The sequence below is a fragment of the Zingiber officinale genome, chromosome 2A (genome assembly GCF_018446385.1).
Source record: "Zingiber officinale cultivar Zhangliang chromosome 2A, Zo_v1.1, whole genome shotgun sequence".
Lineage (NCBI taxonomy): Eukaryota > Viridiplantae > Streptophyta > Magnoliopsida > Zingiberales > Zingiberaceae > Zingiber > Zingiber officinale.
Window position 1 is genome coordinate 150,119,258 of NC_055988.1, and position 22,257 is coordinate 150,141,514.

Below are 22,257 nucleotides of genomic sequence, written 5' to 3' on the forward strand. Positions count from 1 at the left end.
GCTCCCTGCTCTGTGAGCTCATCAATTGAGGAACGATTTGTGAGCTATGCCCGCGGCGACAAGGAAGGGTGCAGCGTTTGGTTCATCTCGAACAGCGATGGTCTAGGAGGAAGCGAGGTGGAGGTCGTGAGTGAAGAGGAATTGAAGGCAAAATTGAATTGACAAAAAGTAAGATTGTGAGCAAAGAATACAGATAAAAAGTAAGATTCATGGCGGGAAGATAACGAATTAAATTGAATAAAAAAATTGGTAAAAAATGTTTGGGAAATCGAAATAATAACAATTTGATCATAAAAGGGAACTTTTATTGGGCAGGTCTCTCTCGCTCTCGCCCCCCTCACTTTGCCATCTCTCTCTCTCTCTCTCTCTCTCTCTCTCTCGTTTCTCCACTTGAAATGAGGCAATCAAATTTAAATTTTAATTTATTATTAATTAAATCTAAAGGACCTAATATCAGATTGAAATCCAGTTAGATCTGTTGGATCTGATAGCTGGGAGTGATTTGGCGGGAGTTCGACTGGGTCCGCGAGACTTGACAGCTTGTTGAAGTTCAGTTGGGTCTATGGACCTCACAACTGATAGGAAAACCTAGTGGGTCAAAGGAGAGTCAAGTTATTTTATACTGTAAGTAAGGTAAATCATTGTAAGAAAAGTGATCCAGTGAGGGCGAATCCTAATTAGGGACTTTAGGTGTTAGTCCGACTTAAATTCATTTTGAAAATCTAAGTTGAGATCATGACTAGATCCTGGTCTCAGAAAGATCGAATTTAATTAATAATCATTTTATTTTATTGTGCTAACTCTCTGTTTTATAGATTATTTTTTATTGTTTGGACTAACATGTATTGCAGAATTTAGTATACAAAAAACAACTTCTATACAAAAAGCAACTTTAGATAAACAATGTCTGAGGTGTCTTAGAGGTGTTCGGAGATGTCTCAGACTGGTGCAGAGGCACCCTGGATCCAACAAAGGCGCCCTCGTGTAGATGAACTTTGAGGATAAAATTCTTGCTGCGGGGAGGCGCCCTAGAGTATGTTGGAGACCCCTCAAAGTGCTTCAGAGGTGCCTCAGAGCATTCCGAAGGCGCCCTTGAGAAGATAGAAACTACAATTCACGTAGCTTATTGCAATCAAAATTTTGACAATCAATTTTGCGTTTGGAGGCACCTTCGACGAGGTTGGAGGCGCTCTCAACGCACTTTAAAAAAAGTATTCCGCCAACAGAACAAACACAACTTCCATACGAGCAGAGACGGATTTATGTTCAAGCTGTACTGAGTTGTAGCCCAACCCTATTTGAGAACCGTCTCTACTTCCAAGCCACTTCCTCTTAGCTTCTATTTCCTTTGATTTCGCACCAACTTCCTTTGTCTTCAAGGTGACAGCAGTCTCTGTTCCTTCACCCTTCGCCATTATTTCAGATACGTCATCCGTAACTATTTTTCTCAATCTTCGTGTAGTGAGACACAGCATCGAGCAAGTTAGAGGTCGCTCCGGCGGTGGAAGACTTATCGACCTTGTTAGCAATGCTGCCGAAGGCGAACTTGGTCTCATCCTCCGCCACTTTGGCGCAGGAGAAAAGCTCAGTTCGATCCATTTCCTGGTACGTGTGGCCCGTGGGAGCCGCTGGATCCTGGCTTGTCGGAGTCGGAGTTGCCAGAAGGTAAAGGTGGAAGCTTGCGAAGGCCAAAAGTTTCAAAGCGGATGTGTTATCAACCTTTTTCATAGGATATAATTAAGAGCGTGTTTAGACAACCAGATGTGAAGAAACTATTTTTCTAAGCGGCAACGCTTCATACGCATCGCAACATTATAACATTAATGTCTAGAGAGGGGGCATCCTTCCAAAATATTTTTTTTATATTTATTTTTCTCCAATTACTTGGGTCAACGAGGTCTGGTATTTAAAATTTAAAATATGTTTAATAATTAAATAAGATCTTGAAAATCCAAGAAGTCTAAAATTAATTTAATATGAATAACAATATTTTTTTATTATTTATTATAATTTATTATATTTTTACTAATAAAATTTTTACATATTAATCTTTTATAAAAAAGATTTTTTTTATTTATCCCAATCCTTTCATATCTATAGTCCAGTCCATCTATTTTTTCTGGATTCATCCCTGCATACGAGGTACTATTTTCAGTCTACTAATTCGTCTCCACACTACGACTATATTAATGCTCTACTACACATTGTCACTGTCGAAAGGTTGACACTAACTCCCTAGTGCATCCAGATCTTCATCCTTAGAGTTGGTAACAAATTTCATTATTGTGTATACTTATTATTTCGGTAAAAGGGAAGTGTAAGATTGTTATATATTTTTTATTATTATTTTTGTATTCAATTTACTCTTCCGGTGGTTTCGGAAGAGTTTTTTAGTATATTGCCTATTGATATGATTCGAGAGATCGTGGGTCGTGGAATAAGAGTTGACGGAGGCTCCAAATCAAGTAAACCGCTTGTGTTTATTTTTTTTTATTCATTATTACTCCTAATTCCGCTATGCACTTATTTTATAAAGCTAAAAAAAATATTTTTTGAAATCACATGATTTATCCCTTTCACATACGCATCAATGTTACATAACTTTGACTGAGTCGCTCGTGAGCAGTTTGACTCATTTGCATTCTGAATCATGAGTAGATAAGTTTAAGATTATACTGTGTGTGAGTATTTTAATAAAAAAGTTTAATTAATAATAATAAAATAAAATAAAATTTATTTAAATATAAATAATAATATAATAAAGAATATAACAGAATAATATAAAAGGATTGGTATAAGTAACTTGGGATAAAACTATATTCTGATTATTGTTACATTAGTGTCATGCGTCTTTTATTAATTTTTATGAAAAGCGCACCTCACACTGATGCCTTCGAGTATATTATGCAACATTATTATTTCCTACTATGACTTGAATTTTGAATCGATCGTTCAATTATATAACAGAATTAAGTTTGCATTATAATAGCTGTTATAGTGTTAGTAACTATGGACCCTAATTGCTATAATTATTGTAATTTATAATTTTATAGTTGCTACCATAATATTATAGCAATTATCTATATGACAGACTTGGCTTGGCTGGTAGCATTTATTGTTTTACATGGGTTGATGGGGTACGCAGCTCTTTTGATTAAAAAAAAATGAAAGATGAATGAATTGATGATTTAAAAAAGGCAGTTTATTTTAAAATCACAAATCTATAATCTACATTTATTCTAATTCATTTCTTGACAATACTAATAAATTCATTATCATTTTCATTCCACTAATCAAACATAACATTTATAATTTTTAAAAAATTAGGCAGGCACATGAATCACACAAAAGCAGTCAATCAATGTGCTAAAAATTCACTCATTTTTACAGAACATTTTTTTTTTCCAAATTAGATCATTTATCATAAATAAAACCTCTTGAACAAATAAAAGAATGTACTGCTCTACTGATCAGACCCTACAATTGACCTAAAATAAAAATGGTAACACGTAGCAGCTGCCTAAACCTTTGGAATCCACAAGTACAACGCAAGACTAACAAAGTAATCACTGGAACTACAATCTCTTCCGATTAAGAGCAGGCATCCATCAAGAGTCAACAAGTAGAAACATAGTGAACGAGACCGATCCAGTTAGGCTCCGGTGCTTTCACGGATCGAACCATTCGGTCGAGAATTGCCACCCCTTCCGCGGGCCGGTCCTCGTCCACGAGCTGAAAGCAAAACATGCCCTATTTAAGTACTAGTTCAGCCTAACTGTTTGTAGTGAACAAAGAGAGGTGTCGACTGAGGTATATTGCATATTCTTTGTGACATATGGTATTAAAATTGAAGCTGCTTCTTTGGATCAAAACAGCCATTTTGCTATTTTTCAAACTTAAATTCAGATGATTCGATGTTACCTCTACCACGGTTCCGTATGGGAGCCTCATCGTTGTAGGCATAACCACTGTTTTCCTGCTGATAATCAGGCTGTCCACCATAACCACCTCTACCACGGTTCGGTATGGGAGCCTCATCGTTGTGGGCGTAACCACTGTTTTCCCGCTGATAATCAGGCTGTCCACCATAACCACCTCTACCACGGTTCCGTATGGGAGCCTCATCGTTGTAGGCGTAACCACTGTTTTCCTGCTGATAATCAGGCTGTCCGCCATAACCACCTCTGCCTCGCCCACGGTAACCCCGGCCTCTGCTGCGGCCATAGGCACCTCTAGCGAATCCTCGACCTCTACTGTCCCAGTTTCCATCATTATAATTGGATGGACGGTTACCTGAATACACACACAATTGAGTCGTTTAAGTACTTTTTAGTTTGCATCTATCAGATAATAGCTCACAAGGTTACTTCATGCGTACCACGAGCCCTTCCTCTACCACGTCCACCACGGCCTCTTTCACGACCAGAAGGAGAGTCTTCTGTATCAGTAGTGATGATGTCAGAACCGAAGTTGCATGAGTATTTAATTGGGTATAATTGATTGCAGATCAATGCACAGATTTACCTCCTTCATAGTTGAATTCAGCCAAGGGTTTCACCTGATCTCTGGGCAAAGGAGGTTGATACCTAGCAAATGAAACATGAGGACTAATGAGAAGCAAATTTCAAGGGACAAGATATGTAGTTACTCTAGCAGTAAGATTCTTCTAACATGGAAAGATTTTTGATTCACAACATTGTAAAAGGTGGCAGAACAGAAAACAAATAACATAGTCTTTAGCTTGTGATTTTCATCAATTGGAGTTACTTATATTTTTCTCATTTACAGGAGAAAAAAAATGAAATTAAGAAGAATATCAACAGAAAAAAGACATTAAACTCTAATATAACAAGGGAATGTCTCAAACGATTTCTCAAAGTCACTCCCAAATAGTATTTATTCTCTTCTAAAAATTATTGATAGAAAGCAGTCCTAAATAAGGATCCCATTGTTAAATCAATAACAGCCAAAAATATGCCAATTGGATGGAAAATATAACCCAATTGTCTAAAATAATTTATATGAGAAATCATAGCACCCAAAAGAAAATACGGGACAAAAAACATAGCATTCTTATTCCAACAGGAAGAACCAATTGACAGAGAATAACGAATTGACTGTGGTTCAGCAATTTAAACAAAAGCACAGAAAATAAACTTTTAATTTCAACTATCATTGACACATTTGTGAGATTTGAGGAATTCAATTACCCAACAGCAGATATATCCAGTTCTGTCTTTGACAAAGTTATGCTGATTACTGAAACATGTCTAGTAGTCTCCAGCCTGGAAAATTGTATAGTTAGTAATTAGGCAATATTTCCGTGATCAAATTTTGACTTTGTGAAACAAATTCAACTATGCTGCTACACTACACACCAACTTTTCTCCAAATTTTCAAATTTTAATATTCAACAAAAATAGCTACTTACGGTAGTAAGCCTTCCTCTAATGGTTCCCATGTGTCAGTTATGTCTGTGGATCCAATCACAGTATTTTGATGAAGATCAACTATCCTTCTCTGAATCATCATTATAGGTAAAATCCAATGAGTTGAACAACTTTCATTTAATTTTGTCTGGCAAACTGAACCAGAATTCTTTTTAGAGAATACTAATCTTTTTAGAGCAGAAGACAATAGAAACCACAAAGGGAATACCTTGATCAATTCTACAATCATAACAGTCTTATTGATAGCTCTCCCCATCGCCTTCAAGACAATATCATTTGAATTTTTTTCCTTTAGAAATGAAGGAAAGAAGAACATCAACAATACTAAAAACAACCAAACTCCAGAACTAGTAGGTGAATGATTGTGTGAAAATGTCAGTCAAGGAAACATTAGAAAAACATGGAAATAGTGGAATTATTGAAGCATTAGGAAGTAAGCATACATGATTTCATCTCTGAGATGCAGCACTCATGAGAGCAAAATATGGTCGTATTGATTTTATCTTGCCTACATCTAGATCAGCAAAAGGAAACGATCCTAAATTAATGAGTGAAAAGACAACTGCATACAATGATGGGACAGGGTGGAGGATACTTGATTTGTAGTTTATATTCAAGTATTAAAAATTTCCGATACCGTGCCAATTATTATTGATGAAACTACATTAGTATAATAAATGAGTAACTGAGATTGGGACAAGCTTCTGTAGTGTTGTGATCATAATGTATCCCTTAATCTAGAAAAAAAATATTCTGTATGATTTTGATATGATCAACTATCTTTATTGATCAGAATGTAGGGCAGTTAAGAAAGGCCATATTCAAAAATAATTATGGTAATGAAATAGATGTATGGATATTACTATAAAAGATAAAGTGAAAATAATATTGTTAGGGGTAACTAGATGTAGCTCATAAAATGTTAAGACATTGGTTGAGATAATATGGAAATGTTCAAACTTCAAAGACACAAATATATATATAAGAGAGAGAGAGAAATCGAGAATCCCTTTACAGTTGGAGATATGAGGGGCTGAGATGACATCATTAAAAATAATTATAGAAAAATTGAATATCAATGATACAACCTAATAAAATCTAATATCAAAATAAATTTCACATAGCTAACTTCAAATAGTTGAAACTAACAACACTCATTGTATTCAATCATTAAAGGGAGCAAGAATTCATCAAGGTACAACATATGCATTCGGTTGAACACTGAAACAGCAGAAAAGGCTAAATCCTCAATTTAAGCTTACATAATACCTTCCGTTACCCAGTCAGTGCATCAGTTCTCTCAACGTTATATTTATAGACGTTGAAAATTTAAAACCCCCTACTCATCTTGATCTCTCAGCTAGACTTCATCAGATTGTTCTCTAGTTTTATATGGAAGATTTATTGTTGCAGCAACCCATCTAGGTTCATGTAACCATGTATTGGACATAATCCAACGGTGCTGGAAATGCTCATTATTCATTTCAAAATATTTATAAAAAATAAGACAGCCCAAAAGAATTTAGTTTGCCACAGATCCCTGCTAATATCGGTAGGAAAAAAAAATTATACTGCTTAAAGTTATAACACCAACAGATAGTTTCAATAACCTAGTGACCCAAGCTTGTCAAAAAAAGACTTGCTAAATATTCAGGAAACTACAAACACAACAATATGACTAACAACGGGGATACCAAATGGCGCATACCTGAAGCAAACTGGTAGCGTACGTGATATAGTTGCGCATCCTCCCCAGCGTCGTGATACGGATTTCATTTTCATTGATCGGGGTCTCTTCCCTTGGTTTCTCCACCCTCTGGTACCGATCCATCTACTAATCCACACACGGAAAAATAATGAATCCAATCAAAAGTTAGTCAGCTCGAAAAGGGGGAAAATAACAATAGCTGATATGAAACCAAAAAAAAAAGGGGCAATATAATCAAAACACCAGCATAAAGCCAAGAAAAGTCACAAACAAATAAAAACAGATACATCTTGCAAACATGAGTCCAAAGCAAGAAATCACATAGATACACATGTGGAGAAAAAAATAAATCAAGCAACAAAAACAACACGAAGCACAAAAACAGTCATACAAGTCAAATCTTCCTCTAATTTTCTCCCTTCTCGAATCCCTTGAAGTCCGAAAAGGACAAACTTTTACCTTTTCGGTGGCAGCCGGCATCGAAATCATGTAAGAATGAGTTCAAAAGAACAAATAAAAAGGTAAGATTTATCGACCAAACGCCACCTCCTACCTCGGTTCTCGCTGCCGCTCGTCGCCCTCTACGGCTCGTATACCTCTATTACGCCCTGGGAAGAGCTCGCACCGCAACCGCTCCTTCTCATATACCAATCCGCCACGCAGCGAGAGGACGGGTCTTCTTCCGCCTTAGGGTTCGTTCATAACCGAATCGACTAAATTGCCCTCATCGAGCAGCTAATTACCATCAAGGACAACGAAATCTCCACCGTAGTATAATCGAGATGTACGGTGATCGGTACACGTGGAGCCCACCACCGTTCGTCCGCTTTCATGCTTATCTTCTAGCCATTTCTATCCACAGCGGCTCCACAAAAGATTTTACTAAAATATTTTAATTTTCTTAAATTAATGTCAACCACTTATAAAAACATAGCTAATTGATACAATAATTAATTGATACAAGAAAAATATCTCGAGCCTGATCTCCCCTAGCTAAAATATCATAGGATTTTTTTGGCTATATTTTATCATAACATCGATGATACTAGATCGTTTAAGATGAGTATATCATTTTTTTTAATAATTAATTGATATTAGTATGATCGTGTACATGCATTGCGTGTGTAATATAATAATATATAAATTATTTGGGTCTTTGAAAATTCAAATTGTTTGGATTTTCTAATGTCATCCTTATAAACCAAGAATTAATTATTTGGGTATGATTTGTCAGACCTATGCAATAGTGACTATTGTAACGGGCTTCCCTATGCAAAAAATTATTTTAATTTAATATTATACTTGTCTTAGTAAAAAAAACTAAGAAAAGTATATTTTTTTAACATTGTTGGTCTAAAATATTTATAGAAGTTTTTTTAATCATAGTGTTGTCAATTCTAAGATATGAAACTAAAGAGAACTATATTTTTTTTTATATAAAACAATCAGAAAAAATTAATGATGAGAAAAATTCATAATAATATGTTGTAACTGAGTCTCGAACTCTAGATCACTGATTGTTTCGCTTGTGGAATTACTAATAAATTTTGAAATTACTAATAATTAATTGATATATTTAAGCTTTTAAAATATGTAAAATAAAGTGGCTAATGATTTCAAATTGCGTGGACAACTTAAATTTGGTGCAACTCTTATTAGTTTTAGCACACTTAAAAATCTTACAAAATTAGTGCATTCTATATGATATACATTTTTGCAAAATTAGCGCACACTACAATTCAAAACTAATGTATTTATACCTTTAAAATGTTTGTCAAGTTTTTATTATTGTCAAAATGCCCTCACCCTTAGTATCAAGTTTTGTTTCGTATCAAAAGGTCCTCTCTTCGTAAGATAAGTGGAAAGTATACGCGCTCATGGATGCGGTGCAATAGTAAAATACTAAAAAAAAATAATAGAATTTTAAATCTCAAATGGAACGAACAAGTTTGATTTATAAATATTTATAGTCATGCTCTTGAAGTTATTGTAGCGCTTGTAGAGCTTGCTTCTCCAACTTCACGTGCTAATGAGAGTGCCTTCCGCGGGATAAATCTCTTTATTAACAATGAACTAAAACGATACACTTTGACGCGATAGCAAATTGGCAATATTAAAAACTTAGTGATATTTTTAAAAACTAAACATTGGGAGGGGGTGGTTTGAAATTTGCTCCACTATACTTATTTCTAGTTATTCAACACAATCAATTACAATCTATACCAGGGATTGCAAATTATACATCAATAACCCAAAAGAATGTAAAATTCGGTAGGGAAGAAATATATATAAATATAATGATCAAGCTTTTCCTGTGTAGCCTATGTGTGGTCAAGCTTTGATTATACATCAATAACCCAAAAGAATGTAAAATTCAGTAGGGAAGAAATATATATATATATATATATATAATGATCAAGCTTTTCCTGTGTAGCCTATGTGTGGTCAAGCTTTGGATGAAGCTAAGGTGTAGTGTTTCCTAAGAAGGATTGCCAGACGAAAGCCAAAGAGAGCATTAGAATCGCCGTGCTAAAACTCGACATGGTCTTCAAGTGCAATGAGTCACTCGAAGAACTTGTAGGAACTTGAGAACTGTTTCCCCCAGAGTTCGTTGCTTCCTGAGTGAAACCACCCGAAGAAGAAGAAGAAGCTGGAGCATGAACTTGGACAGGTGCAGGAGAAGAAGCCAGGGTACTAGTGTTCTCTGTGAAGCCTGAAAGATGAAAAACTTGCTGTTACTTGAAAAAAGTTTCAGAATAATTGTGCTCAATGTGTCACTCATGGAATCACACTTACAGTCACTATTCTTCCACCCCAAGATGCGCCTTTCTCTATCGAAGACGACATGAAGACCAGTCAAGAAGTTTTCTGCATTGAAGCATATCAGTAAAACCACGTTAGGTGCCAAAGACTGGTTGTTTCACTAGGATTGCTGTTGTTTCTAATGAAAAACAGCAAGGCTTGCATTTAAATACGTTCGGGTGTTGAAATCTTACGTCCAAATATATTGATCCCGTCGAGATTCACAATAGCTAGGCAATATGCAACCATAGTCTGTGTAAGACAGAGAATGATATGATTCACAACTCATCAGAATAAACATAACAATATCCTTGTTTACCAACCTGTGATCGAAGCAAAATGATTGGATGATTTATAGCAAAGACGCTTCCCCCATTTGTTGTGAAATTTATTTCAGGTAAGAAAATCGAAGTCTGTGTCGTGCTGCAAAACAAAACATGTGTTTGATGATATCCCTTGAATCAGAGGCAAATAAATGTGTTTTTTAGATATACTTACTTAAGTTCATAACAATATTCAAAAGTAAAATTTGAAGCGACATTTATACGTCTTTCCTGTACTTGAGCATTGAACTGACAAAGTAATAAAAAAATCAGGAGAAATAGTAAATGACACGGTGAATAATTTGGTTTTCAAAATATTGTTTAGAGGCTTACACTTTGAGTGATCAATGTGTACATTGGATCAGACAAGGATGTGAAAGAGGTACCCGAATCCACAATTGCAGGAAACCCAATGTTAATTGAGGTAGTCCCAACAAAAATTTCAGTTATGTTGATTATGTATGTTGGACTGCCAATGACAATTACAAATGAAATTAGACAAGGATCATGCATTCAAAATCAGAGGGATATTCATTCTCAGTAAATAAAAGGAAAACACTTACTGTCTGCTGTTCATAACTAGCGGAGTTTCTTGTTGATCTGAGCTGCCTTTGTCTCCAAAATTGATTCTTCCAATTCCACGAGATCCAAAACACATTGAAAAGGAATCTGAAGTGAATCCCCTACTTGCTAAAATGCTAGGGACAGAAATCCTATCCAAACCAAGGCCAAACAAACCATTGGGAGCTGCACCATCTAGAAATGAACCAGTCTGATTATTTCCACATCTGCACAATTTAACCAACAAAAGTGTACTATTAGATGCAATGAATGAAACATGCATCAGTGATCGAGCAAAAGGGATTTGTCAATGAAATATAAAAACCTTAAACGCAAATGATTTGTACTATCAGAAGGGTAACGTACCCGAACACAATTGGTGCTTCAACAACTTGAGGGCTTGGACCCTCCGTCATCAAATATAAAGTATCCTCTACTAAAACCCCAGAAGATGAAGTATTTGCAGACAAATAGTCAACTTGATAAGGGCAACTGTTTGTTGCTGAAGTGCATGCATTTGGCTGATCACATAAAGTGTTGTTGCAGAAGACCTTCTGGCTCGTTGATGAATTACTAGAACTATATGTGTTAAATTCACCATTCTGTTGCAATTCAAGTTCAGAACATGAGAAACAGCCACGGCGTTGGACCTATGTACTCTTAGTAGAAGTTCATAAGCAAGACAGGGACAATTTGTTGAAAATATTTGCAAGTTCAGATAAAATTATGGAGCATGGATTATAAATAAACTGAGAAAATGATAGTGTCCAGGATACTAGCCAAACAAACATCAAAATGAGGTCAGTGGCAAAGTTTGTAAAGGGCAAAGATAAATTAAGCAGATCGTTGAAGAATATGCACAAAATAAAGGGTATCGAAAAAGAGAAGTACCAAGAAGACGATTGAGAGAATATTTTGTCGAAGTATATTCCGTTAATCAAATAAGACTGGTTTAAGTACATAATACTTTTCACTTCTCTCCTTATAAGATTATATTATGATAGAATTAGCGAAGAGATTGGTTTATTGAGTGATTCATGGAGGGGCTACATTTGTCCAAATATCTCAGTCTAGACTCAATCAAATGATATGAATGCCTAAATCAGAGTATGAAAGCGTTCATCTTTTTCATTATATTCCAACAAAATCTACAGTTATGTTATATGTAAAGCCTGCTAAGTACCGACAACAAGAAGGTGAAAGTTTGTCAATTTCCGCTAGTTTTCAATATCATAAGAGTAGGAGATGAAAGAATAAATTCTTCTCTCTTTAGGTGTCTCGAGTAGTATCAAACAAGTGGCACTGCTACACTATATACCGCAGCAAATTCTTCCAGGGTTTTATTTAAATTGTATTTTGTGTCCGTGTGTCAATGATCAGTTGTATCCCTTTTATTCATTGGCATAATCAAGTACTTTGCTCCAAGTCGTGCAGAAAGAGGAATATATGCAACAACTTTCCTCTCTTTCACCGAAAAGACCAGAAACAGTGTTTTGTAAGAAACGTTGGTGTTCAATCTGTATCTGTAAGATGTTGAGTGCACGGGATACAACGAACTTAAAAAGGATTAGAATCAATAATTTTACCTGTAAAGTGACCGAGGAGCACTGCCGGCAGTCGCAAGGAACCCAGAATAGATCGCTCCCAGTGTCCAAGGCGACAAAGAACGTCAAATTCGGCGTACCCAGCTCAACAAAGGCATAATGTAAGCTGATTTCCAATCCAAAGAAAAAAGAACAACAGAATCGGAGTCAAAACGCCACCAGAGGGAGGGAAGGGGGGATACGGAAAATACAAGGGGGCTTACAATCCGAGCGAGCTGATTCTTAGGGTGGCGTTGCTATCAGCGAAGCTGAGCACGGAGCCGTCTCCCGAGGCCAGGGAGCGGCCGCGGAGAGCGCGGTCGTGGTCCGCAAGGGCATCGTAGTACTCGACGGTGTCCTTCTCGGGCCACCACACGCCCGGAACTGCGCGTGCCTCCGCCCACTCGCGCACGCGGTCGGAGAACCGGTGGTGGAACTCGAAGCCGATCCCGGCCGCGTCGGCGGCCGGGACAAGGAAGGATGCGAGGAGTAGGAGAACTCCGGCACCTGCGGCGGCGGAGGAGGCGGAGGCCATCGCGGTGGAGATTCGGAGGGGCAGATTGGAATGGGAACTGGAATCGAAAGCAAGAAATGAAGCGAGTAAAGAAGAAAGAAAGGCATTTGTAAAAAAGAGACCGAGTCAGGTCGTTGAATGCGAAGGAGGGTTGCCGTTGTTGACTTGCCAAATCCGTACTGAGCGCAACGCGTAGGAACAATAAATTTATTATAAAAAAATAGAAAAAATGCATATACTTTCACGTATTCGAAGGTTATTTTCCTCCTCCAAAAAATTAATTTCTTTATTAATAAATGCTAATTTAAATACTATTTGCTAATTTTGAATATTGTTATTTCTTACAACTTTAGTTAGGTATTTTTAAACTGTAGTGTCCAAAATTATTATTATTATTATTTATCACTAATATATTTGATGAAATTATATATTATTATTTGTCTGAAAGTAAATGATGAAGAGTCAAATCTAGTGGTTGCGAGGTCCCTGTCTTAATGGTCATTTTTCAAGACAAGTGGACCATATGAAGATTATTAGTTTAATGATATTATTTAGGAAGGAATTAGAAAATAAATTAGATTGTCAGTAGGATGATGTTGTATTTTAACAGGTTAATAGTACAAATTTTAGAATAGCTCTTGAAGCTTTTTTTTTTTAGTATACTAATAATAAATTGTATTAAAATTTAAGAAATTTTGGATGATATATCTTAAATGAAATAATACGTCCTCCTTTGGTATTTAGTTAGTTAAAGGAGAATAAATTTATTATAATGAAATGGAAGATTAAGTCCAATCGACTATATGTCTTTAGAGAAAAAAAAAATCCGTCCATATTTATTTAGGTCTACTATAAATTAATCTAATAATTTATATTCTTTTATCTAATCTAAAGATTGACCGACAGAGATGTATAGTCATCTTTTAAATGAAATAATATGCTCAAATATATATATATATAGCATGACTATTTCTAGATTGGTCGATCTGATCTTATAGAAATTTTCTATCGATCACTAGGATAAATCAGAAAGCACATGCGACGGTCAACTTAGAAGCTCAGCATTCTTTGATTACGTCCTCTATTTGGAGAAAAAAATCTTAAAAATATATCGTAACTAGGGTTCGAACCGTAAATATCTAGGTGACATTCTGAATATCCTACTATGATACTATGACTCGGGGACAATATACTAGTCTATTTTTAGATGCGTACATAAATTGCATTTGACTTTTTAGGTTTTTGATTTGCAAAAGTCAAGCATAGTTTGCCAATGCAACTCACACACCTAGTGTTTGAATTTTTAAAATATTCAGTCAATAAAATTAGAAAAAATAGATAAAATAGTAAAGTTTAGTTTACTCAAAAGGTTTTGAAAATGTTAGGTTTCGGTCCGTTTTGATATAATAAACTAATTTTTTAAAAAAAAAATCTTAAAATTTGATGAGTGGTTCTTCAATATTTTTACTGATTTTAGTAATTTAAAAAATTAAAGAAAATTGAAATAATTGAGGCATTGGTCGGTAACCTCATGAGGATGGAAATTCAGCCGTGGTGCCCATGTAATCTGAAATATCCGATTTGATTTTTAATTATGGTGTATTGTAGGATATTTTATTTTTATGAGATAATAAATCTAAAATGTTGGGTCATAGCACTTTCAAATTTAATTTTAAAAATTGATTAAAAAATTATAAATTAAATCGATAGAATTAATGAATTCGTACACAAGAAATATAATTTATATAATGCTAGCTGAGAAATTAAAAAGCCCAATTAGGCAATCAAAGCCCAATTAGAAGACGAGGTGGGCTCAAGCCATGCCCCGATTCCCCTTCCCGATTCCGTTTCCCGAACCGCGACTCGTGTTAGATTGGAAAATTATTGGGGGAAAATAAAAACAATAGTGTCGTCGGCGGCGGCGGCGGCGGCGACGACGACAAACGGGTAAGAAGTGTAACTTTCCTCTTGTTCTCATAGTTTGTAATCTTATCCATGTTCCTCATCGACCAGGGGGATCTGGATCTATTTTGGTTCCTCTCTGAGGCAGTTGCAATTGGAATTGGTGGAGGAGAAGCAAATGGTTAGTAGATGAGGAAGAAGCTCGGATCTCGATTCCCGGCGGTAAATTTCTCCTTTATTGGTTATTTGTTTTTTTTCCCCCGTCGATTTTAGAATGTCTTCGTATGATTTTCCTTTGTTTTTGGTCCTCCGTTGGGTGCTTCGGCGGATTGGTAATTCGATGTTTTCCAATAGCGTGCCTGTCTAGGAGATCTCGAGTTTTCCTCATGGCGGCTTGGTTGCGCAAACCCTAGATACAATTTGCAGTTTTTATCCTGAACCTTTTTAATTTTTCTGGAATGAGTTAACTTGGTGCATTTTTTCAACCTAAGTTGAATCCAATATGCCTTTGGTTTTTTCTATGAAGAGGCTGGATTTTATGAGGGATTGGATCTTACAGTGAAGATAAATTTGTAGTAAATTTGTTTGCATGATCAATTTTTTTGATGAATGTAGACTAGCTGTCTAGCTTTATGTTTTTTGCAATGCGTTGTAACTGATGATTATCATGTATTTTTCTTGCTATAGTTGAGAATAAAAAAGATAATGCAGGCAGATGAAGATGTTGGCAAGATTGCCTTGGCTGTGCCTCTTCTTGTTTGTAAGTTCCTGAGCATTTCTGAGTTTCATTGCTTCTTAGAATGGTTTTCTAGTTTTGGTTCATGAAATTATCTTGTCATCATAAATTCATTATTCTATACTTCCTATTACATGCTAACTTGTTTAATTGTTTTTGCTCACTAACTGGTCTTATCAATGGCATTATTTGCCTATTTTGGCATTTATAATTAATCTAATTGATGTTATCACCATTTCTATACTATATATATAGATATAGATATAGATATACTGGCCCATATTTTTTTGATCTTTTTATGTTCAAGTTAGCATAATTTATCTTAATTTGCAAATTTGGCAAACAGTATAGTGATGACAAAATAGTTCATATCGTGTTTCGGAATTCTTTTGATATGTTGAGTAAAATTAAAGTAGTTTTACTTTTACATACAAACTTCCTGGAGACAGGGTTTCAGTGGCTTATGTATTGATTGTTGTGTGGCTCACAGCAAAGGCTTTGGAGTTGTTCTTGCAAGATCTTTGTGACCGGACATACGAAATTACTCTTCAAAGAGGAGCCAAGACATTGAACTCTTCACATTTGTAAGATCTATTGTTTCTTCTTTAGTGAATTCACTATTTCATAATCTGTATGAGTGTGTTTAATCTAGGGAGCAAATGTACCGTTACTTATCGAGCATATAGTTTACACATATATGGATAACTCTCAATGAACAATTTGTTAGGGTTTTCTATATTGTTCATGCATGTTGCTACGATAGTTGGGCGATCTGAATACAAGAGGAATTGACAGTTCTTAGTTTGTTCTTCAGTTGCCGGATAGCTTTTTTAGATGCTATTAAATTATGTCTTTGTCATTTTACTCCTGAGAAACTCTTTTATAATAGTTAATCATTGGCTTGTTACGAGTACTACAGAAAACAATGTGTGAAGACTTATAGTGCTTATGATTTCTTAACTGGTGTCGTCAACAAGGTACCGAACCTTGGCAGCATGGAACCCTCTGAAGATGACAAGGGAATTGGCCGTAGAAGGTAATGCCTGGATCATCGATCGATATGTTGCTATAAGTGGCAACAACGATAGGCACTGATTTCTGTTCTAATCGATATGCTCAGGAAGACACTGACTGACAGGGATGAAGCTGAGAATGATGTAGACCTTCAGTCGAGAGCTGCCAAGATAGTCAGTAGTATACTTTACTATTTCTGTGTGAAGGTTAATGCGCATTTAATTTTTCTAATGTACGATTTTGTATGACAGGCTATGCGAAATGCTAATGCTATCACTAGAGAGCGTGGCAGAGGTAGAGGGAGAGGGCGACCGCCCTCAAGGCCAAGAGAAGAAAGGTATGTGAAGTGCGAAGATGATGACATTATGTTGGATGATCAAGATGAAGAGGTCCCTATCTCGTCTCAGGATCCTTCCTCGACTTCCATTGCTAACGGAGCTGCAACATCAACTGCAGCTGCAGAGACTAGGCATGACCAGACACTTGCTTGGCCATTGCCTGATGGCATAAGCAACATTGGTGTCGAACCATCTAGGCTTGTACAATTAACCATGCGGATAGATGAAGATGAAGATTATGACAATGAAGATTAGAGATTTTTTTCCTTTCTATTTACTAACGAATCTCTTATCTCCCTGTAAATAATTCTCATCCTTAAAGAAGATACTAGAACAGATTTAGTTATTTCCTACTTTGTTTCGGTTTAGTGTAATTTGAAACATATCAATGGCTACATGCTTTTGAAGGCACATTATGATAAAGTACTGATATTAGTTGACAATTTTGACATATATATATCTATTTAGAGAGGCACCTCCGCACCTTTGACTCGAGTGCTTGACTCACCTTTGATTTCATGAAAATTATTATATAAAAGTATAAAACTGAAACTCGACTACATGTAAAACTATTGCATTTATAATATAATAAAATGTTCATGTTATTTTTTATATTATACTTGAATAATACATACTTTAGTCCATTATATATTTAAAAAAGATTTGCGTGCATCTTTCATAATGATGGAAGCAAATTTATCTAAAACAGAAACCCATCAAAATATTAACAATGGCAAAGTTCAAAAATTTCTCAAGTAGAGCACTAAAATTTGCAACAATATCACAGAAAATATAAGTGCAGGTATAAGCATTTTACCTTGGAATTTGCTGGACATGACAAACGTGCAACTGGAATTTCTGGGAGCTCAGGTGATTACAACAAATAGGGTAAAGGGTTGAGGATGTTACCAGGCTGCAAAAAATGTTCCTTGATAACAAATCTTGCTGATAGGATCACAGAAAATATATATAACATGGATAGATTTTGCATGATCATCCTGCAGGCGATGTTCTCTTAACGGAAGGAAGTTCGACGGATCTGAGGTCCCCTGGATAAGGTGTCCACAGCCCTAGTCCTCCCCTGGTTTCCTTAAGTCCACTCTGGTTTCCCTTAAATTCATCTAGGGATTTAACCCATTCGATAACAGAAGAATGTTCCCGAATGTGCCTATGCAATATGAACAATGAGTTGTATTCACAGTTGGGGAACATGAAAAACTTGAATGCTCCTTCTAATCTGTGCACCACGTAGCCGAAACTGAGTTGATCCCGTGGCGTGAAGAGATTGACCTCATTGAACCAAAGACAGCTGAACAAATTGGTCATTGTCGTGTGCTCCCGTATTATGACTGCACCCTCTGGCACATCTGTGTTTGACATGAGCATTATGATAGGCCTATAGCACTAATTATATCATAGGTTTATAGCACTAATTATTAACTTGTGTGCTTAAGTTTGTAAGGTTAGAAAAAGAAGATACATGTTTACTTATTGGATACATATTGTTATTGAAAATGGGAGAAAAAAGGGGCATTCAAATAGATTTCTATCAATGTAACTAGTACTGAATGCCAAAACCATTTGCACGATATGGTATATTGCACATAGGAATCCAATTCTTATGGAGAATGATAACATGGTTTAGAAGAAAGAAATGATGAAGATTATGATTCAGATGACAAATTTGAGTTATCAAGTAGGAATTATAATGCTTTATAAGACCACGCTAACATCAGTAGCTATATTGTCTTACTATGGCTCTGTGGCACAAGACTCGTGTACAGGTTGGTTACTAACTCTTTTCATCTTTGAATAGCAAAGAGGCTATGTTCATGACTGTAATCCTATCTCCTATATCACAATGGAGTCATCTTATAGTGTAATCATGGGGGGACACCATTCCAGAGAAAACACAATCAATCATGTATCCTGCGTGGGTTCATATACATCAGAAACATAGAAATCCAATAAATATTCAGTATAATTCTCATTGCTTCAATATAAAAAAAAAATATGATGCATTGCTCACCACTGATTGTCCCTTTTTTAAGGCTCCACATCTCCATTCCTTCATAGCGATAAATTTTCATGTGCAAATCAATCAGTGGCCGGGCATACCGCTTCCTTCGTTTGATTGCGTCAGCTTCCTCATAGATACTTTTGTGATGTTTGTGGCAAGCGATTGCAAATGTATGCTTTCCTCGCCAGAGATATCTGCAACAGAATTTGCATTATAAACAAAAAACATAACATTTTTACCATCATTTAGTTATATATTCGATAGAAAGAAATAACCCACCTTTCAAGCATTAGTAAAGGGTCAACAATAAGCTCCATTTTACCATCAATCCAAATACTATACCGAGCATGAGGAAATAACCTATGAGTTAGTATCTTAGGAACTTTCCCGTTCCTTCTAGGTTCATCATAGGGAGGATGGTGTAGTGTCACAAGGCGCCAAATGCCGACCCATTTTCCTCCATCACTGCCTTCTCTAACAGTAACATTTTGCTTAATGAAATCAAGGGATACCTCATCAACAACCATCAAAAAGCAGAATAGCTTTTTAGAACGAACACTGAGATTTGATGGTTGATGGGGAGTATCATACCCATCAAAGATGCCAGAGGCGACAACAAACTTACACTTCTGTGCATATTGCACATCTATAGCATCCATTTCCGCACCACCATTTTTAATGAATCCGCAGTGCACCTACAAACAGAAGAGATCAGTAAATAAAAACTGTCAAAACTCATTATTGCACTAAAAATCCGAGGAAGGAGGAAAAAGAGGAGGAAAAAAACAGATTTCTTTCATATCCATATGAATAACATTGCAAGTGCGACTTTCTAATCTGACTCTCAGACACCTGTGTTTGTTGAGGTGAGGTTAATGTAAAAGGATTACAAAATGAAAGCATCCAAGTCAGATACACCAGATTCCAAATTAATATTTTTCAAGACAACAATGCTAGTACAGAGCATCATGCGGTCCGTTACAACCTCTGAAACTTCATATTAAATCCTGAAATGTGGTAGAAAAATGATCGTTATATTTTCCTACCCATGTAAACAATAGCCAGAAAAATTCAGTTCATTCAATCAGCTTGTCCTATTCCTCTAAGATTAATCGTAAAGGAAATACTGAAGAGGCTAATGTAATTAAGAAGGTCAAAGTTATTTAATGCATGCTTAAACCAAGAATAGCAAAACTATCATCAGGATCATTTATGGGCATGTGAAATAATAAATCCAGAATGTAAAGGTACGATAGAGATTACATCACTTAAGTTTTCACTAGTCTACATATTCAATGTCATATCTACCTTCGTAGTTGTGTTCAACTTGAAACTATTTTCCCGTTGCAACCAGCTTTGATGACCCCCAAATAATGGTTGAGACTTCTCACTATTATTCCCTCCCTCATCTTCCATTATATAACTTAGAGTTTTGGGAATCGTATCAGGTGTTATCTCTGGAATAACTATGGTGTCTGGTTCATCTGCAAGAGGGATTGGACACCCTAAATACACAAAATGAGAAATTAGAAAATTATCAAAATATTTTTTCATATAATTAGTAACAGTAGCCTTACGATGTTGTGGCTGTGGAGTGAGACCCATTGTGTCTAACATGACAAGAACTTTGCTATCTTTTTTACAAAGAGCTGCAATAAATTGACAACACCAACCTTTAACAAATTTGTAAAGAAAGAACCTAAAGGAGAAAAAAAAGTCAATTCAAATGGGGATGGAAATCAAGATCAGTTGAGTTAGCTAAACAATCCCCTAATGAACAACATAATAATGAAACAGATAGCGCGCAATAGGAGATACAATTAATCCTGGAGTTACAATAATGATTATTTTTACCATAAGATTTCGTGGACAATCAGTTTAATTCATTTGCCTTCCTCCCATGACGTTAATCCACCAAGGAAATATAATACCATTATAGAAACACTAGCACTAGATGGTCAATCCTCGTACAAAAAAAATTGATGAAATTACCTGATAGAAAGATTATAGAAGAATGGCAAGACCACAAGTGAAAAAGCAACGCGAAGAGGATGAGCAGGATCCACAAAATGGCGGACACGAGGACCAAGCGCGTGAAACCTCGTCGCCAGATCATCTTCAACGGATCTTTGACGCCCTTGCTGTTAGAAGCGGCACTACTGTCGGAGTCTGCATCGCCAAAATCGAACATTTAAGAACCGGACGTTAAGAGATCGAACCAATTCGCATCTTTGCAGTACAGGTCGCCAAACCTTTGGAACGAGGACTCCGGTTACTCCTATCCGAACGAGTAGCGGCACGAGAGGAGAGCAAGCGCTGGGCTTCGGCGTCCATCCTTCCTAGCCCACGCCCTTCATTTGATCGCATCCACTGCGGGAATGCGGCGAATCTGATTTCGGTATGCACTTAGGGCTCTGTGTGGCGCGATCTAATAGCTCTTGTGATTGCTGGAGATTTAGTCGAGAAATCACTTGTGCGATCGATTGGAGAGGAAGGAGGAAGCGTAGTGAGGACAGGGAAAGTAGATCGAGAGACGACGCGGATGTCGACGTCGGTGATCGTTTCGTCAAAGCGAAAAAGAGATGAGACCTCGAGGCTAGTTGGGCCTAAGCCCATTCTAAAGCCCATGTAAAAACAATTACATTAATCATTATGAAAAAAATATTGATGTGACACCGAATTTACAATGAGAAAAATCTTTATAACATAGCCCGGAGTTCAATTTTTTTCATCAGGTATAATTTAATTTCTAGAATTATAATATTGCCAACTAATGGATATTAATTTGTTTAAAAATATATCAAAATAACGGTGATCCTATTCGAAAGCGGTAAACTGAAAAGCTGAAGAGGTGGGGCAGCTTCGATGACTGGATAAAGACCTCGCTCCGTTCTGCAAAACAAAAAACGTCAGTGTCAAGTCAGGAAAGGGATCCCTAGTGTTGGTCCTCCGACGCTCAAGTCAATAATCGGAATGTGTAGAAAAGTGGAGCAACTGTAGAACTATGCATAAATAGTAGACAACACGTACCTCCGCCGATTATTGACCCTCCCTTTTTATAGAGCTCTAGTAGGCGACGTGTGCGTTTCTCGAGGCATGAGAATGCTCTCTAATGTGTCCCATGAAAGGGCTTATCAGGAAAGTACTTCTGATATTATATCTTAACAAGGCATGCATATCTCTAACAAGATAGTAGAAGCTTGCGTCGTACGATCTGCTTGTCGACCATGTCTCGTGTCAGCAGCACTACCTCCCAAAAGGATGTCAAGATGTGCTACAGTAGTCTCATTACTGGGCCAAGTAACG

The 22,257-nt window shown here is 36.4% G+C and overlaps 4 protein-coding genes across 7 annotated transcripts; 1 reads left to right on the top strand and 3 right to left on the bottom strand.

Annotated features, from left to right (window-relative positions):
- Positions 1-3,340: 3,340 nt before the first annotated feature.
- LOC122042658 (5'-3' exoribonuclease 2-like) lies at positions 3,341-7,882 on the bottom strand. Of its 3 annotated transcripts, none has more exons than XM_042602896.1 (9): positions 7,712-7,882; positions 7,159-7,281; positions 5,659-5,739; positions 5,432-5,520; positions 5,211-5,285; positions 4,525-4,586; positions 4,379-4,438; positions 4,096-4,293; positions 3,341-3,732 (listed from the first exon to the last, which is right to left on the bottom strand). In XM_042602896.1, exons 2-9 carry the CDS (start codon positions 7,279-7,281, stop codon positions 3,653-3,655), a joined length of 768 nt encoding a protein of 255 aa, XP_042458830.1. In that variant the 5' UTR covers positions 7,712-7,882; the 3' UTR covers positions 3,341-3,652. The 3 variants fall into 3 exon arrangements, with proteins under 3 accessions (XP_042458830.1, XP_042458829.1, XP_042458828.1); XM_042602895.1 differs by having other exon boundaries at positions 3,922-4,293; positions 7,159-7,284; positions 7,712-7,880; XM_042602894.1 differs by having other exon boundaries at positions 3,922-4,293; positions 7,712-7,879.
- A 1,434-nt stretch (positions 7,883-9,316) lies between these two features.
- On the bottom strand, positions 9,317-13,038 carry LOC122042659 (aspartyl protease family protein 1-like). Of its 2 annotated transcripts, XM_042602898.1 has the most exons (11): positions 12,652-13,038; positions 12,431-12,554; positions 11,211-11,446; positions 10,847-11,071; positions 10,617-10,752; positions 10,459-10,532; positions 10,284-10,383; positions 10,155-10,212; positions 9,955-10,026; positions 9,574-9,871; positions 9,317-9,489 (listed from the first exon to the last, which is right to left on the bottom strand). In XM_042602898.1, exons 1-10 carry the CDS (start codon positions 12,960-12,962, stop codon positions 9,621-9,623), a joined length of 1,587 nt encoding a protein of 528 aa, XP_042458832.1. In that variant the 5' UTR covers positions 12,963-13,038; the 3' UTR covers positions 9,317-9,489; positions 9,574-9,620. The 2 variants fall into 2 exon arrangements, with proteins under 2 accessions (XP_042458832.1, XP_042458831.1); XM_042602897.1 differs by having other exon boundaries at positions 9,317-9,871.
- Positions 13,039-14,751: 1,713 nt separating this feature from the next.
- Positions 14,752-17,354, top strand: LOC122042660 (dr1-associated corepressor-like). Its single transcript, XM_042602899.1, has 7 exons — positions 14,752-14,888; positions 14,955-15,065; positions 15,531-15,603; positions 16,070-16,163; positions 16,499-16,615; positions 16,700-16,766; positions 16,845-17,354. The coding sequence occupies exons 2-7, from the start codon at positions 15,033-15,035 to the stop codon at positions 17,184-17,186; spliced, it is 726 nt and encodes a 241-aa protein (XP_042458833.1). The 5' UTR covers positions 14,752-14,888; positions 14,955-15,032; the 3' UTR covers positions 17,187-17,354.
- A 299-nt stretch (positions 17,355-17,653) lies between these two features.
- Positions 17,654-21,499, bottom strand: LOC122042661 (probable hexosyltransferase MUCI70). Its single transcript, XM_042602900.1, has 7 exons — positions 21,204-21,499; positions 20,944-21,120; positions 20,529-20,600; positions 20,260-20,456; positions 19,231-19,646; positions 18,961-19,145; positions 17,654-18,298 (listed from the first exon to the last, which is right to left on the bottom strand). The coding sequence occupies exons 1-7, from the start codon at positions 21,316-21,318 to the stop codon at positions 17,925-17,927; spliced, it is 1,536 nt and encodes a 511-aa protein (XP_042458834.1). The 5' UTR covers positions 21,319-21,499; the 3' UTR covers positions 17,654-17,924.
- Positions 21,500-22,257: the final 758 nt, after the last annotated feature.